Consider the following 17,831-nt stretch of genomic DNA (forward strand, 5'->3'; position numbering starts at 1 on the left):
GAAATCTGGCTGGAAGTACTTAAATCTTTGGAGCTTCTCACTTTCTATCTTACTGCTTGTGTCCCGCTATGCAGGGCCAGAAGAGAGCCAACAACAGTGGTGGTCCAAAGGAGCTCGGAGCTCAGCTCTCTTGGAGTTCCCAGCAACTGAGCTTTACTCTCATGGGACATACCTGCAACTCCCAGCCTGCTCAGGAAACTGGGGGCTGGTTGTTGGAGAAGGTGCTAAATTCAACTGTGTAACTCATGGTTGCTCACAAGTGGGCTCGTACATGCCTGTTCCAGGTTACAGCCAGGCAAGGCTGGGTGATGGGCCGAGGGTGGCTTGCTCTGTCAGACAGCAGGATTCATTCCCAAAGTTGTCTTGGGGCTGCCTGCATTGTTTGGGCTTTTCATGTTGGCTTTTGTGCTGAACCGGTCTCGTTGTTAATTCTTGAGTTTCGATTTCCATGACAAGTCCTCTTCTTGGAGATTTACAGCTCAGCTGCTTTCATTTGCCAGGCTAATGCTCTGGAATGCAGGTTGACAGTCCAGATGTGAAACCTTTCTTCTCGTAAAGAAAACAAGGGATTAAATGTGTTTTAAGAGGGTTTGAAAAAAAAAATCATTCAAGTTTGAGGCCCCAGACTCAACATCTGAAGTCCTGAAGTACTGATGTTAGCTGGGGATGGGAAATCCCAGTACTTGGAATGTGTCACCTTTGGCTGGGCTGCAGGTACCACCTGGCTTTCAGTGTACCTGTTACTGCCCCTACCAAATGCTTCATAAGATGTTACAAAATGGCAAATAATCAAATGATGTAGCTTCATGCCGTTAGTTGGGGTTAAAGAATGTTTGGGGTATTGCTTCTGCTAAATGTGTAGTGAAGGGGGGACAACTGGGTGTTCACTTGGAAATGACTGCCTTTTCCTGATATTCCTTGGTATAAAGATAGAATCCCAGTCTGGTTTGTGTTGGAAGGGACCTTAAAGCTCCTCCAGCTCCAACCCCTGCCACAGGCAGGGACCCCTTCCACTGGAACAGCTACTCCAAGCCCCTGTGTCCAACCTGGCCTTGAACACTGCCAGGGATGGGGCAGCCACAGCTTCTCTGGGCACCCTGTGCCAGTGCCTCAGCAACCTCACAGGGGAGAATAATAGCTCATGGTTTCTGATTTGACAAACTGACCCTCCCAGTTTCAGGAGGGGGGGCTGTAAATAGGATTATCTTTATTTTCAGAGTGTGTGGAGGAAGGCCCAGGTGGAGCTCTTCGTCATCCTCCCTGTTGCAGGGTGAAGGGCCTGACCGGAGTATGGGGCTTCTCTAAAGCATTGGAAGAGGACGTAATTGTACTGTTTCATGTCCAAACTATTTTTTTCAGAGGGAAACATAATGGCTTCAGCCAGGCCATTGAATCTGATCCTTTGTGCTCGTGGTGATCCATACAATGTGTCTATCAATTAATATCCATTTGGGGTTCAGAATTATCTGGGTTGAAATTGATAGAGCAAGAGTTCATTGTCCTTTGACAGAAAAGATAAAAACATCTATAGCTCTCTCCTGCCCATATGGAAGGAGCAGACGTTAGGAGCCTATACTACAGATGTCTTCACTTGGGAGGCTCGAAGTGTTTTAAAAAGGGCAGATCTTATAGGGCAGGTCTTGTTCAGGTTGCCCTGATAAATATAATGGGATAGAGATGCAGCAGAGCTTTGCGTTATCATTTATTAAAACTGGTGGTGTAAAGTAAAAAGATTGTGGCTTTTTACATGAGGTTAATAATTGTTGCTCTCTTCCGATCAGCTTTAGGACCTTCTGTAGCCCAACAATTTTGTAGGTAGAAGAGGCACAGTTTGTATATTCAGTTGGTGTTTGCTCTTATCAGAAGGATCTCTGCCTTTTCACTGTGTGGTGGAACAATAGATTAGTGCAAGGATGCTAAGAAATGGGTTTCACAAATGACAGAAATGGCTGGCATTTTTCTTAATTAAAAATTAGGAAACTGTTGTCGTCCATGTCCCCCGTCCCCCAGTTAAAAGTGCCTTTGGCAGTACCAGGGGATTTAATTTTATGTTTTAAAGTGGGATGTAAGTTGAATGATTGAGAATCCTAATTCTGGGCCTGCACACACCAGGCTGGGAGGTGATTTTTTGCCATGTGTGTAGTCCCATTCTTTTTTTGTTTTGTTTTTTATTTTTGGAAACAAAGCGCTTTTTGCTGCAAACCCTTGCATAAGGTGGTGCTGACTTGTTCCCATATATTTGGGAGCCATCAGCCAGCCAGCTTCTGCAAACAGTTGCAGGAGAAGCACAACAAGCACCAGTAATCTCTTCAGTTTGATAAACCATGTATTTGTGTAGCTTGATAAAGTGGAGGCTTAAGGTTTCCTTCCTGTGCTGGAGTTTGTCACGCTGGAATTCAGAACTCATGCATCGAGATGAAGCCGGTGTTTAGCCACGGTCTTCTGAAGTGTCTTACAGACGCGTTGTTTAGTGGCACTAAACCCTTGGCTTTGTGCAGCTCTTGCCAATTAATCACTTTTGGTCCTTCCAACAAATGAACTGGAGAAAGGGGAAAATCATAAGAGGAGCAGAGCAGCTGGATAAGGGCTCCTTCTGTATAGCTCCCTCTGCAAGCCTTTCCTTGCTCTGCAGAAATCCATGGGCACAGAGCCACGCTAAACAGTAAGTATTCAGCCACATCTGCAGAAAATCCATGGGAGGGCATGTGGAAAGTTGGCACAACTTTTGGTGGAAGGAAGTGGGAAGAAAAAAAATCATTAGCTAAAGCTAACCAGAACTTGTAGACTTGAGATCATCTTATCTGTGGAAGTTCTTCTTCCACCCTTTCTGTTGTTTTAACCACTTCTCTGAGTAATCTGAACTTCTTCCATGACTGCAGACTGGGAATGGAATATTTTTGAGCCATCAACTCCAGAGACATTTTTCCCTGCTCTTGGTCTGTTTCAGACTTCTGGGCAGGTAGGACACAAATTACTTGAGCAACATCAAGGAGTGCCTTCCCTGCCAGGCTTCTCATGCCTGGTATTTGCTCAGCTCTGAGCATGGTGTTAGATGATGTATTCCTCTTGCTAATTTAGTGAATTTACCATTGATTCCAGTAGAGCCTGATGAAGTATGTCAGCTGGAGATTAGTCCCAGATGCCTGGGTTGACCTTAGCTTTATCAGCTGCTTTCAATACTATAACCATGAAGCACTTGCAAGTTTTCTGGTTCCTCCTATGATTGATAGACCAATTTTAAAGTGGCTTTCCTCCTCATTTGTGATCCAAGAGGATAATGCCATGCAGCTGTCCACAGCATGATGCTCTTGTGGAGAATACTGCGATGCTCTGTTGGCTTGTTACCAACCTGAATGTTTATTAAAATGGCAGTTGTGTTTTGCAGGCTTGACAGCTCCCTAATACATGGTTCTACAGGTTCCTCTTCTCTAAATATCTTGAGTGGAATTGAACAAGTCTCTTAATGCTCAGGTGGGCTTCAGTTATTTTAGAAGAGGTTTAATTGTGGATATATAGAGTGGAGAAGAGAGGCAATATCTGGGCTGGTGGAAATGAGCCTTCAGCAGCTCGTAAAGGTGGATAGTCATTTTGAGTGTCGTGTTGGTGAACTCCATTGGGATTCTTACCAATTGCTGTGGTTCTAAAGGATGAGCTGGTGAGGAAAACCGTTCCTCACCTGGCCCCATGACCCCTCCTTGTGTGTTCCCAGCATGCTGCTGCTGATCATCATTGCTTGGGTATGGGCATGCTGCGGGGCATCTTCCTTAGGGCTGCATATGAAGACTGTTCAAATACTGTGTGAACTCCGAGGCCCATCTGAGGCTAGTGGAATCCTCCCTGGGAGTAGCAGCCAGGACTTGACCAGTGCAACTTTTTTAAACCATGTTTTCCATCTGCTGCTGGGTGACGCTGGGGTTCTGCAGAGGTGTCTGGTTGATGAGCTTTCAGCATTTGAGCTGCTCATTCGAGGCAGAGCACAGGATTAGGTTGGTCTGTCTGGGGAAGGGTGCTCATCACATTTCTGATGGGCCTTTTAATGTTAGAACCCCAAAAGAAACAACAAATCTCATCTTCCTGTGAAGGGGGAAGGTTAATGGCGGGGGAGAGCCACTGTGTTGTCACCCTGAGAAGCCCCCTGGTGAGTGGCAGGTCACTGATCTGGCTGTAACCACCTGAGAATGGCTCTGCCCGTTCATGAAGTGAGTGATTCTGGAAGGAGCAGAACACTTAAGCTTGAATCACTGAAGTCAGCATCACACCAACATGTTGAGCTATATTCCCTTTTAGCTCCTCAGACTGCAATCCATGTAATACATTTTTGGTCTCCAGCTATGCAAGAACACTGCTGGTCATTTTTTCCAGTCTTCCTTAATCTGCTTTGAAACCAAGAGCACTGAATGTCCACTGGTCTAATAATTCTCAGTTGTGGGGACCATGGTAGCAGTGAAGTGTTTCACTAACTTAAGCTTTTTAATGTGAAAAATGTGGGATGTTCTCTTTGGTTAGAAGTAGCATCGAGTTAATGCTTCAGAGGTGGTTTGGTCCTCCTTCTTGGATTGAGGTTTCTTTGAGTTGGAATGTGCTTATACACGCCATGCAGTCTGCAGACAGCTCAGGAATTCTGAGATGTCTTTCTTTGGAGGCGTTCTCCATGGAGCGGGGCGATTCCACTCAGCCGCGCTCCCAGCAAGGCTGAACAATTTGGTGATTTTTCTCCTGGGGACAAACTGACATCAGCCATTTATAACCATTGCTTCAAACTGCCATGGAGCTGGGGCTGTCTCGTGGGCAGGTTTTGAGAAATGAGGGGGTTTCTTTCAAAGGTGCTTGGGAAACTTCTGCCGGGACTCCCAAGTGACGGGGCCTTTGTGCGGAGCAAGGAGCGGGCTCGGGGGTTATCCATCAGCGTGCTGTGGCATCCTTCACAGCCCCGCTTCATCAAAGAGATGTTCCCAGCCCCTTCTTGATGGCCGGCTGGGCTCGGGCAGTCATGATGTATTGTGGGGCTGACGCATGGCATGCAAGGCACGGGTGGATTTATGGAGAGCACCTCTTGTGAGTAAACCCTTAGCAGGCAACATGCTGGCTTTTAGGAGGGTCCTCCCATAGACTCATTGACTACAGTTACTAACAAGGTTGCAAAAATGGGTGAGGATTGATTTTTATCAGCTGACAGAAGGGTGGCTTATCTGGGTGAGGTGCTGGGACCCAGGTGAGTGAGATGCTCTGTCTCACTGGATTTTTGTTTCTCTATTTTTTCAGTGGGACTAAGGCCTGCTTCCTTGGTACTCACAAGAGTACCATGGCAGGGGGTTGGAACTGTATGATTTTAAGGTCCTTTCCAACCCTAACTATTCTATAATTCTGTGATTATGTTACATTACTGTGATGGGTCCACACTTCAAGAAATACAGAAGTGGTAAAGTGGTACAGTAGTGGTCAAGTAGATCTTAAAGCGACCACAGCTGCATGGTGCATAACTTGAGCTTTTTGGGGTTGGGGTTTTTCTGGGGGATGGGTTTCTTTTGAGAAATTGACTGGAAACCTCACCTTGCAGTGTTTAGCAGACAAATGGTGTGTAATGGGGAATTGCTATACCTTCTTTCCTAGAGGAATTATGACAACTAATGTGTGTTTGTACTTAAAACTATTGATAGCTGTGGGAAAGTATTGCAATGGTGTACAAACTTGGGAAGAATCAGTGACCAAAAGAAAGCAGGAGTGAATATTACGAAGAATTTCTGAAGGCAAGATGTTAAATTCCTGCTTAGGTTTTGGATAAAGGAAAAACAAACAAATGTGGGGTCTGAAATAGCTTCTGTCCTTCCATTTTGTGCTATAAGTTTTCATGAAATAAATCATAACAGGAAAAGTGTTTTGATTGGCAGGGTTTTGTTACATGAAATGTAAGTAGGCTTCAGTCTCTTGGTGCTGCAGGCTTTCGTAGAGATGCAGAATTCATTATGATTTTACCTGTGAGCGGTATTTCCTTGCTTTCTCTCAGTCAGGTCTCTAGAAAAAATAGTTTAATTACATTGTCCCTGTAACTGGAAGATCTTGCCGGAAGTTTTGACAGTCTGGCCTAAAACTCTCTATGTTGCTGGAGCACTTAGGTTTTGGGTTTGAATAAAAGTAAGCGATGGTTGCAGGTCCAAGGAGTGCTGAGGGCTTGGTGTGCTGCCATGAATGCAGTGCCCAGGGTGTGTGGGCTTCAGTGAACACTGTACATTAGAGACAACCTTTTATAATTCTTGTGAGAGGGGATTTTCTTTTTATAGTAAGGTTCATTTGATAACAGGTAAGTGCAGGTTTGCTTTAAACAGTAAATCAAAGGAAAGGTCACTTATTGGGAGTAAAGGGGATGAATATATGATATGGCTTTATACTCATGTAGTTCTAGTGAAGGAGACTATTATCTCCTTCCAGATAACTGGGAAAGGATACTCAAAATACGTGAATATAGTTATTGCTTGCCTTATATCACTGTGAGTTCTCAACACATCTGGACTGAGAGTAGTTCCAGTAACACTAAAGCATACTATTTTGGTTGGCACGCTGATGCTGTGGTATATGCCAATTAGTAATGGCTCTTGGAAACAGGCTGCTTTAAAACTGTCCCTGAACTATTCCCCAGAGAAATTATTCAATTAAGTACAGCTAAAATTAATGTCCGTGGGTTTTGTTCGAACGAAGCAAAATAAGCAGCTGGAAAGGGGAAAACTCAGTGTGCACTTTTAAAATAACAGCTCTAATTAATAACTGTGTTTGCTGGATTCGATACCGCTGTTTGTTTTCTCAGGGTTGTTCTTTAGCTGTGAATGATCCTGTGAGGGCTACCACAGCTGATGGCCTGGGATGGTTCTCTGTCACTGCCATGCATTTTCAAATCACCATCTGCTGCCTCTAGACCTTTTGAGCAGATGAAGTGTTCTGAGTTATGTGGGAGTGTCAAAGGGTGACCCAGATATAATCTTAAATGCTTTGGGATTGTGGAATTACAGAGTCACAGACTGGTTTGGGCTGGAAAGGACCTTACATTCATCCAGTTCCAACCCCTGCCACGGGCAGGGACACATTCCACTGTAGCAGCTTGCTCCAAGCCCCTGTGTCCAACCTGGCCTTGAGCACTGCCAGGGATGGGGCAGCCACAGCTTCTCTGGGCACCCTGTGCCAGCGCCTCAGCACCCTCACAGGGAACAGCTTCTGCCTAAGAATTCATCTCAATCTACAGATCGGTGAGGCTGCTTGGTTGTGGTGTGAATGGTGGTGTGTGGAAACAGTGGTCCTGGATATGTCCCCTTAGTCCTTGGAGCAGACAGTAAAATTTTCTGTAGCAGGACAAATAACTTATTCTCATTTTGGCAAGTTTTAGCTTTAAGGATGCTGAAGGTTTGGTGAACCATTAGGAAAAGGTTACGCTGGAGGCATGAGCTGGTCCTTGGGTCCTCTGGCTGCTCTTCACTTCCCAAAGGTGAGACAGAGGTTGTAGAACTCTGGAGCATGTAGTTCTGTCTTTCCACAGACTGGAAAGACTTCACTGTTGTCAAGAACTAGGAGAACCAGAAGCAATCCTGCTCCTCTGCAAGGATTCCTGTGTGTGGAGAGCTGGTGTGGCTTCGAGTCCATGGGGTATGCTGGGAGAAGAAGGACCTCCTGTAGGTAGAGCTGATGCATTGAGTGCCTCAGCCTGCTAACCTGAGCCTGGAGGTGGGCTGGAGCTGGTCACCAACTGTGTAGGGGAGAAGAACCATCCTTGCTGCCTGCCCTCCTGGACACAAACCAAGTCTGCCAGCTCCTGCCTGACTCTGGCTGGAGGCCCTGCAGCCTGGCTGCCCTTGTCTTTGTCCACGGAGCTGCTGCCCAGAAGTGCAGGAACAAGGGAGGGTGTGCAATGCTTTTTATGGTGCCTGGACCCCAGCAGAGCTGCTGGGGAAGCAGTGGGAAGTGAGATCCCCTCTTACCTCTCTGCAGCACTGGCACTGTGATGTACACATGGCACATCATAAAGCATGCTCCCAGCAGTTCTCTGGCTAGGAGAGGTCTTCTGAACTTGACTGTCCCCAAGGACTATCAAGCACCCCTTAAATTAGAAGAGCTAAAGAGTGAGACAGTTGAAACACAGAGGAACAAGATGGTTTGCTACCTTGAGGAAATTAGTATTTTGTGAGGGTTTTAATACTTATATGAAGTTCTGCCATAGAGATTGTCATCAGTTGAATTTGGAGGAATCTTGGTCTTCGCTTGAAAAGCACAACTCATCACAGCAGAAGGTGTCGGTATCCTGCTGTGCTGGGCAGCACAGAGCTTAATTTGAAGGAATGTGAACCAGAGGGATTTTGAGTATTGCAATGGAGTTGAACAGCAAGGAGAAGCCCAGGACTGCACTAACGTGTTGCCTGTGGCATGGAGAGAGGCTGCAAAACCCAGGCAGGGCCAGCAGTGATGGAAAGAAATTAAAATTCTTGGCTTTGTGTTTTTTACTGTGTTTTTCTCTTTTCACTCTGCCTTGACATTACAGCTGGCACGTCATGCTAAGGTTCTTCAACTTTCTGAGGTGCTTACATTAGTTGCAATCTTCATTTCATACCACTGGCATTTTGAACAATGCTTGCTTTCTTATTAACATGTAATTATGGGGTTTGGACATATAGAGGTTGGCATTCAGTATATGATTCATTTCTTTGGTATCTAGCTCTTCTCCTGAGGCACCAGAGACCTGAAAGAGGGAGGGAAAGCCTGTTTGGCTTCTCCACTAAGCTCCAGCCTTATTATTGTATTTTTGTGTAGCATAAAACATTAGGGATTTTATTTTTCTGTCTGTTTGCCTTAAGGCTGGCTGCAGTTCCATGACTTGCAGTGGGTATCCTATGGAGATGCATTATTCATCAATAAGTACTATCAAATGATCTGTAGATTTAAATCCAAGGAAAATCCAAACAATTCCAAGGAAATGCTTGGTTAGCAACACTGTCCTGCTGCACTGTTCTCCAACACCAGGACTGTTTCTCTCAAGTGAAATATGCCACTTTCACTTGGCTTTTGGCTTTTATACTCCACAGACAGAACAAGTGTAACTCAAAGACAAAGTTGCCAAAACCAAATGTGGCTTTTTATGTGTTTTAAAGAAAACAAACAAATCAGTTAGTGTAAAAACCTGTATGAAAGCAGAACTCTGGCTGAGCAGGAGCCTCTTCTACTTCATGGGAAGAGATGTTCATCCTTCCCAAGGTCCCCATGAGTCAAGGAGAATGATTTTAAAAACAAGAAATCCCACACCTTCTGGTAAGTGGTGCAGCTGTGTGGAGCATGGGCAGAAACAAAGAGAGATGGGATGGAAAGGCAACCACATCATTTTCCTGCTCCTGAGTGGAGACAGAGTAGGAAAAAACCCACATGGGTTCCTGCAAAATAAACCGTGGTGTTCCTTCACAATTGCCTGGCTCTGCCACTGTCACTGCCTGGCTTTCGCTCCCTCAGCAGACTGCTTCCCTCTTCTCCATAAGGAGTTGACTTTCTCTCTCATGAGCTCCTTAATGAGAGAAACAGCAAAGAGGGTTCTGAGGTTTGGTTCATTGGTTCATGGTGCACTGGTGAGCATTCATAGCAGTTGGGATAGGGTCATCTGCTCCATGTCCGTGTGCTGTGCTTCACATCATGACTTGTTATTTCAGATGTGGAAGGTGTCCCTGTCCATGGCAGGGGGTTGGAACTGGATGAGCTTTCAGGTCCCTTCAACCCAAACCAGTCTGGGATTCTCTGTTACTCCTTTTGTGATTAAACTGTGCAGCATTAATGTGTGTGCTGGAGCTCTGGTGGAGCTTGCTGCTGTTCAGTCCCTGCAGAGAAAGATGCAATATTGATTCTATGTGTTTGGTGTGATCTCATGACCTAGCAGTTGACATGCTCCTCTGCATAGAGCATTGCTGGAGCAGTGTGGGGCTGCCTGGGCATTGGCAGGGTCTTGGCACCAGGGTTGGAAAGGGAGGGAAGATGGAGTGGCTGGATGGGCTGGAAAAGGTGCTTTTGCTCTCTGTAAATGTTTGGGCTTTTCATTTTGTTGTCAAAACTGAGAATTTCATTTGCAAGTGGCAAGCTGGTTATTCACTTCAAGGCAGTCAGGGATGGGTTTCAACGTAAGAGGCGTCATCAGGGAAGTGAAACGCTGAAGGTCCAGGCATGCTGAGTGCTTGGGGATGTGCTGTTTTTATCGTCTGTCAAACAGTTTTCCAGTGGAAACTGCTCCCTTGGAAAACTTCTGACCAGCTGTACAAAGACTTTGATGGCTGAGTTGACAGAGAAGATGGGGCTGCCAGAGAAGCCCCATTTCAGACCCATAGGAAGCATTGTTAGAAATGTCAACAGAGAAGTTGGGGATATGGGAAAGGCAGATGGTGCTCATGGTGGAGGAGCTGTGGTCTTGTGTGGTGCTGTGGGCAAATCCTGTGCCTGGAGCTTGCAGCCTGTTTAAGGAGGAATAGAGGAGAAAAGCAAAAGGAGCCATTTGGACCCAACAGAGTCTGCTCCAGCCCCTGTCTTGGGGTCAGCTCAGGGTTTGCTTTCCCACCCTGCACGAGCCCTTAGCGCAGCAGACTGGCTGTAGCATGATGTATAGCTGTTTCCCGGCAAGATGACTTATGGCTCTAACGGATGGAATTCCTATTTCATGGGAGGCTTTGAGATTATCCATGCCGTGTCTGGAGAGAAGCAGAGCCAGGTTTCTACAGAAGGCATCAGTGCTTTTAGGAATTAAACCAAAATGTTTCTGATTTTCATGGCAGCAGCAAAGTCTTCAAAGGAAAAAGGATATGAAGAATTAGGTTTTTTTTCTGGTAAATTCTTATTATTGTATGTAATTTTTTCTGCTCAGTTTTATATCACCTGTCTTCTATTGGTGTCTTTTGCATAAATCTTTATTTTTTTGCTATTATCAGGTGTGATTTTAAAGATGTCCATAAATACACCTGTACTGCTGCTACCAGGTGTCTGTCGCACTGCAGTTCCAGGGAAGGATTTTACCTTTCGGTAGTCGCTTTTAGCACAGTCCTTCTGGACACACACACATGCGCATGGAGGAACCGCAGAATTTGGTAGCAGCAAGACGTGATGCTAGTGTGATTTATAATGCAACCCTTTAATTCAGAGATACTGTAAAGATCATCTTTGTTGTATCATTTGAGATGGTGAAGTCAAGCAAGTAGAGCTTATAGAAAGTGCTTATGATCCAGGGTTTGGAGCAGTCACTTCACTTTTCATTTTCAATAAAACTTTGAAAAGCAATATTTAACATTGACATGCTCACATCTCTGAGTAGTCTTGTGCTGATGTAGGTCCATCAATGGATTCCTGAGTCTTTAAAAGTTGACCGTAGGCATTGATGGGTCTTCAACTTGCTATGACCAGAGAAACAAAACAGTAAGACTTGTTTGTAAATGCTTTGCTTGGAAGCTTTAATTCTTTGGCTGTGACAGCTGATGCAGCAACAGGTTCAGATCGGATTAAATGGGGTTTGTATTTGGTTTGTGGGCAAAAATATTTTTTAAGTTTAATGCAAAATATTAAACCCACAAATTTTTTTTAACTTTTTTTTTTTTAATAAGCAGAAGGAGCTTTTCCTCCCTTTGCTCACGCTCTCTGCAGTAAATCCCTCTGTTCTCCCCAAAAGGTAGGATTGATGTTGGAGAGGGAGAGGGCTGACTCCAGAACTGGATGCATACCCCAGCTGGGGCTCACCACAGCAGAGTAAAGGGACAGAATCAGCTCCCTTGACCTGCTGGCCCACTGGATGCAGCCCAAGATAGGATTGGCCTCTGGGCTGCAAGTGCACATTGCCCACTCATTTCCAGTCTCTCATCCACCAGTATCCCCAAGCCCTTCTCAGGACTTCTCTCAAACTTCTCCCATTTCAGCTGGGCTTAAATTACTCATCCTGTAATACCAGGGTTGTGCAGTAGGTTTTACCTTTTGCTGCAAGATCTTGCTTCACTGAGAGAACCTCAGCTAAATCTGTGTTACGAGTTTAAATGTGGCTTGCAGTGCAGCGTTCCAGAAATATCCTTTGAAGGGCCACTGCCGCCCTTCAGCCGTTAGCCAGCTTCTCCCATCTGCTCCCTCGCATCCCGGGATCCTCGCTCCTTCTCTGTTTCCAGGCTTATTTAGTTGAAATCATTCCATGCATAGCCAGGAAAATGGGAGGTGATAGAAACTGCCAGCTTGAATGGCAAAGGAGGTTGCAGGTGGATCATCTGCTGGGAGTTTTTGTGGTCCTTGGAGCCTACTGAGAGCTGCCATTGGATTGTCAGCACTCTGAAGACCTTCTTAGCTGAGGAGCCGGTTTTCTCTGGCAGCAGTTCTGCCTGTAGAAATTAATGACTAGTTTTCAGTCCTGTCCCATACAGCGTGCATTTTCATGGGATTCCTTTGCCTTAGAGTGGGGAGAAATTCTGTAACATGAAGGTGAAGAGCTGCTTTGAACCACAACAGAATGTTGGTGGGGGTAGAGGTGTGGATGGGTTTTCCTGTGCAGGGTCTTGGTAGCAAGGGCATTCTGGCCTGGGGATCCTGCTTGAATGGACTTCTGACTTGACTGGTGATGGGTGGGAACCTCCCTGTGCTTTCTTCCCCTGCCAGCCCCAGTGCAGCTGCGAAGGAGAAGACCCTGCTCAGACCTCCTGAGCACCCCAGCACTTCTGGTCGTAACTGCACACTGCACCAAAGGACTGGTTGCTTGCTGAGCTTTGGGCTGTGTGCTTGGTGAAGTGGTCTGCTCCCCTGAAACCTGACTGTAGCAAGAGACCTATAGATCATAGAATCTTACAGTGGTGTAGGTGGGAAGGGCCCTTAAGGCTTATCCAGTTCCAACCCCTGCCACGAGCAGGGACCCCTTCCACTGGAGCAGCTGCTCCAAGCCCCTGTGTCCAACCTGGCCTTGAACACTGCCAGGGATGGGGCAGCCACAGCTTCTCTGGGCACCCTGTGCCAGCGCCTCAGCACCCTCATAGGGAAGAAGTTCTGCCTAAGAGCTCAACTCAGTCTCCCCTCGGGCAGGTTAAAGCCATTTTCCCTTGTTCTGCTTCTCCCAAGCTGCACCGTCCATTTCTCTGGCTCAGAAATGTCTCCTGCTGGTTGGTGTGACAGGGCAATGGCTGGCACAGGGGGATGGGAAAGGAGAGGCTCTTGACATAATCCAAATTGCATTGCCTTGGGCTTTGAAATGATGACAGAAAATTTTCCTCCTCGCATTTGTTCTCATTTAGCTGCAGCATGTTCAGCAGGATGTTTTTCAAGGAGGGTCCGGTCAATGTTGGCAAAGGAAAGTCTCTTGTTTCCCAAGCATCCTTATCACTTTGTCCTTGACGATGGGAACTTTCGGCAGATTTCTTTAATTCAGGGACACTCCTGAGCCCGCCTGCCTTTGCAGCAGCTCTGTGCTGCCTTTCCTGTGTGCTGAGTCACACAGGCAGATAAAGCTTTCCCAAAACGTTGTTGGTTTTGCAGATGTTAGATCTGGGAAAGTTGGGTGGGAGGCAGAGGAGGGTTAATATCTGAGCTATGGACTGAGCAAATCCTGCAGTTCAAATACAGCACCTGCCATCACTTGGGAAAATGTGTTCTGGTGTAGGATGAACAGTAACATCTTGATATTATAAGCAACTTCACAAATCTGGAGAGTTTTGTCTGGAATAGAGCAGCTTTGATGGGGTGATGGTGCCTAATCACAGGAGTGCTGAACGGTTTAGATCCACAGGATAAAATGGAGGCTGCACATGCAGAGAAGCAGCTGATGGTTGCCCTCTGCCCTCCCTTCATGTGAATACGTGATTGTTTAGGCTCTGGGACATGGATGAGGAGCTTGTATTTTAAGAAAGATCTTTCTTGTATTTTCAAAGTACAAGGTTTTGTAGATGCTGATGCAGTCTTACATAGGGATTCGCTGGAGATGACAGAGTGCTTGTGAGGCGGCCTTAAAATGCATGCATCAGAAGGATGATGCTTCAGTCTCCCAACTCTCTGGGAAATTAAAGCCACAAAAATTCCCTTTGTGCCTTCGGAACTTCTGATTACTTGATATTTGGGGATTGTTATCTGTACCTATGATCAAACTGGTTTTATCTCTGTATCTAGCTACAGTGCTTGGCACTTGGTAAGGTTTGAGGACGTAAGCACCCTGCCCAGCTAACACACCTTCCAACAGCTAACACCTGCTGCAGGCAGGGGGGTTGTGGAGGAAACCGTCCCCTTTCAAGTGCTAGTATAAAGACAATGGCCAGCCAAGATGTATGGGTGCTCCTGAGAAGCTGCAAGAACTAATGACTCCTATTGGCACTGCCCTTGCAAGCCCAAGGTTTTCTTCTACTGTCACAGGGAAGTTTTGGAAATCCAAGGAATGTTGGTTTTTGTGTCAACCTCTCTTTTCTAGAAAAGATACTTTGGAAGTTTCTTGTTTGAAGGAATATGCAAAAGGTTAATTAATAAGGGCTCTGTCCTGTTGATAGAACTTCTTTTCTTTAATCCTTAACCAGCATGGAGACAGGGTTATGATGCATAAAAATGAACACAACAGTAGTGTATCTTGCTCACTGAACACTGTGCTCTAACTTCTGCATTTGTTTACAGTGCATTAAACCTGGATGCTCCAGCAGTGCTGCTGCACAGTGATGCAGTGTGGGATGTGCTGGGTGGCATGGCTGCTGTCCACAGCCTGGTCCCAAAAGACAAACTAGATTTAAGGCAGTGATCAGCAATGGGGAAAGTGCTAGAAGTCTAACCAGAGCAAGGTGCCTTGCAGTGGCATTCAGGTTTTGGCTGCTGTTCTCCTGATTTATCATGCACAAAAGAAGCCATTCCTACCTGCAGAGTAGAAGGCAGCTCAAAGGTGATGTGTTCATGCACTCAGCAAGAAGTCCTGGCTGTGCATTGCAAGAAAATTAGAGCGTAACAGTCAGCAAGAAAGAAATTTGGTACCTTAATGTGGCTTCTAATTTTCAGTGTTAAAAATCCCAACCCACCAACCACTCTTGGCACAGGCCTTTTACCTGCTTTGGTTTCCAGGGCAAAATTAAAGTCAGCAGTTGCATGAGGCTGAGGTTGGCTTAAATTTTTCCTTTCTCTGTTAAAAATAGATGTAGGAGAAATTTTGCTCCTCTTCCTTTTCACAGAAGATCATCTGGGCTGCAGGCAGAACTGCCATCTGTACAGCTTAGTAATGAGCCAAGGTAGGACTTTGTATTATTATAGACTCTCAGACTGGTTTGGGTTGGAAGGGACCTTAAAGACCATCCATCTCCAACCCCTGTCACAGGCAAGGACACCTTCCACTGGAGCAGCTTGCTCCAAGCCCCTGTGTCCATCCTGGCCTTGAACACTGTCAGGGATGGGGCATCCTCTTCGGTTGCTTGGTTGGGACTGCACCAAATGTGCTTAAAGGTGGTGATTCTGGACTTGTTTCAATGACTATGCAATGGCCAAGTATTGAGATGCTCTGTTCCAGGGACTGCAATTGCAGACTCCATATAGCATATGCACTAATTCTCTTACTTTGGTTACTGTTTGCTTTTGTGGGTACCTAGACTGATCCTGCTGTTTCAGGCTATACATTTTATCTCTGTTCTTGCAGTGGAGGAGTGCACTGAGTCTGAAGTTGAGGTCTCTTGCATAGTATTTCCCAGGATTTGGACCTTGCAGCACATGTGGAGCACTGATCTGGCATACTGGAGGACAGAAGGATGCAGCTGGTTTTCATTTTGAAGCCTCCAGCAGGAGTGTGCTTCTTGAGCAGTGATGCTGCAGGGCTCAGAGATTAATGCTTGTGTTTCTCTTTCCCTAGAGATCATCGATGACCTTGCTAACCTGGTGGAAAACACAGATGACAAGCTCCGCACCCAGACACGGCATGTGAAGATGGTGGACAAGAAATCAGCGTCCTGTGGTAAGAAATGACTTAAACTCAAATCCTGCCCTGTTTTTAAATGATGGGAAAGTAGCTTTAGCGCTCAGAGGCTATGTGCAAGGTGCTCCCCCCAAGGGCAGCTTATTTGAAGAGTGAGAAGAACCCACATCTCCAAACAGCTGATACCGTAGGTTTGACTCACTGCATTTGCTGCATATTGATACAGTTAATTTCCTTAAGGTATTTGACAGCAGCGTTGCACAATATTCTGATTGGAAATTGTAGAACTGTATGAAATGAGAGCAGTACATGTTAATAAACTTTAACAAAACTTGCTACTGCCAGCTCTTGCAAACTGGTCATAGTGAGGAGTGATGCCACAGGGACAGTTCTGGTGGTGTCCTGCAGGAATGTGTTCTCAACCAAGATGCATTCAGATATGAAATCACAGCTGGTGACTCTGTGTGCAAGCTGGTCAAGCTAAATTGTTACCCTATTCCATACAACCAAATAGAGGGTGTTCATCTCAGGCGAGTGAATGCAGGTTTCCTCTGTGGAATAAAGAGCTGGGGATTGACAGCAATGACTGTGGGTAATAGCAGAAAATGCCTTGATGTTGGGGGGACGTCTGACTGAGGAGTGAAGTCTGTAGGAAGGTGGTGGTAGTGAGACACTTGTGTCTTACTGCGTGTCTGGTTCTGTGTCTGTGGCTCATTTTTGCCATACTAGAAGGCTCAAACTGCTAGCAGGGGTAATTTGTGCTCTGTAGAAATTTGACTTCTGGCCAGAAGTTCATGAAATTTGGTTCATGTAGCTTAGGAGAGAGAAAGTTGAGAGCTGACTTGATCACGTGGCTGTTTTGGACTGATGGGGAGCTTTTATTCTGTAGTGTGATGGTCCAGCAGCAAAAGCTACTGAGCTCTGGCTGGCAGTGAGACATGTTCCAGGCAGTGGCAACGTATTTCAGGGATTTATTTAGTTCTTCATAAGTGATAACTTTTTGAAAGCTTGGATGATAAAGATTGATGGAAATCTGTGACTTCTTCTAGAGGATGAAGTTGACTTCCCAGAGTTGTCTCCAATGTTTCCTGTAGCAACTACAGATAGAATTGAAGTTGTGGCTGCAGAGTTCATGACCAAATTTTGAATTTTAGATCTTGAATGTTGATACAAGATGGATTTAATCTAAAACCACTTGCACCTGAATGCTGCAGAGTGCCCCTGTGGGCCTTTGGAGTCTTCCCTTAGTTCCCGTGCTTTTATTTTCTGCATGAATACAGAGAAGCACAAAGTGAATCCCGTTTCATATGGGACAGCTTCTCCCTCCTTACGTATTTCTAGCCCGTTTTTAGGTTCTTCATGCAAATGCAGCCCCTAGACAATGACAATGTTGCTGGATAATGAGCCTGTCTCTTTAACTCTGAAGCCCATGCTGGCTGCTGGGGAATTTGAGAGGAGGAGGATGGGCTGGGAGGATCCTGGCTGGATTCCTTGGGGGTGACCTCTCTCACCCTTTCCACATTGAAAAACATTTTTTCTGCAAGGGTTGGTGAGAAGCACTGCACTCGATGCCGGTTCCCTCTGCTCCAATAGGTCTTCCTGTGTTTGCATAACAATTTGGGCATATGTAAACACTATATTGCCTCAGATAGCAGCTGTATTCTGCCTGAGCATGAGGTTAAGAACAATAAAGCTGGAAGACACAGGCTTTAATGGCATTCTTCCTGTCCCTTTTCCACCCTTATCCCTGGCACTGAAAGTTAGCTTGTATATTAAGATCAGAAAAACCTTTCGTGTATGTACAATTGTTCCTTGAGCAAAGCCAAGCAGTGGGAAAACTGGCACCTGCTAGGTAATTCCCTCCCCCTCACCTAATGTGGAATTTAAATCAATAAAATCCTTAGTAACTCTTTGGTTTGGGCATGCTCCTTTGGTTTTTAAACTG

General features: G+C 45.7%; 1 protein-coding gene across 2 annotated transcripts in view; it reads left to right on the forward strand.

The window, feature by feature from the left end:
- STX8 (syntaxin 8) overlaps window positions 1-17,831 on the forward strand; it is a 122,436-nt gene that overhangs the window by 46,223 nt on the left and 58,382 nt on the right. For both annotated transcript variants that reach the window (XR_004550123.1, XM_005141422.4), the window contains exon 7: window positions 15,824-15,925. Coding sequence is in view for 1 of the 2 variants with exons in the window: in XM_005141422.4 (XP_005141479.2) it covers window positions 15,824-15,925 (102 nt within the window). In the remaining variant the exon portion in view is untranslated. The remainder of the gene's footprint in view (window positions 1-15,823; window positions 15,926-17,831) is intronic.

This window comes from Melopsittacus undulatus, chromosome 11 (assembly GCF_012275295.1).
Source record: "Melopsittacus undulatus isolate bMelUnd1 chromosome 11, bMelUnd1.mat.Z, whole genome shotgun sequence".
NCBI lineage: Eukaryota > Metazoa > Chordata > Aves > Psittaciformes > Psittaculidae > Melopsittacus > Melopsittacus undulatus.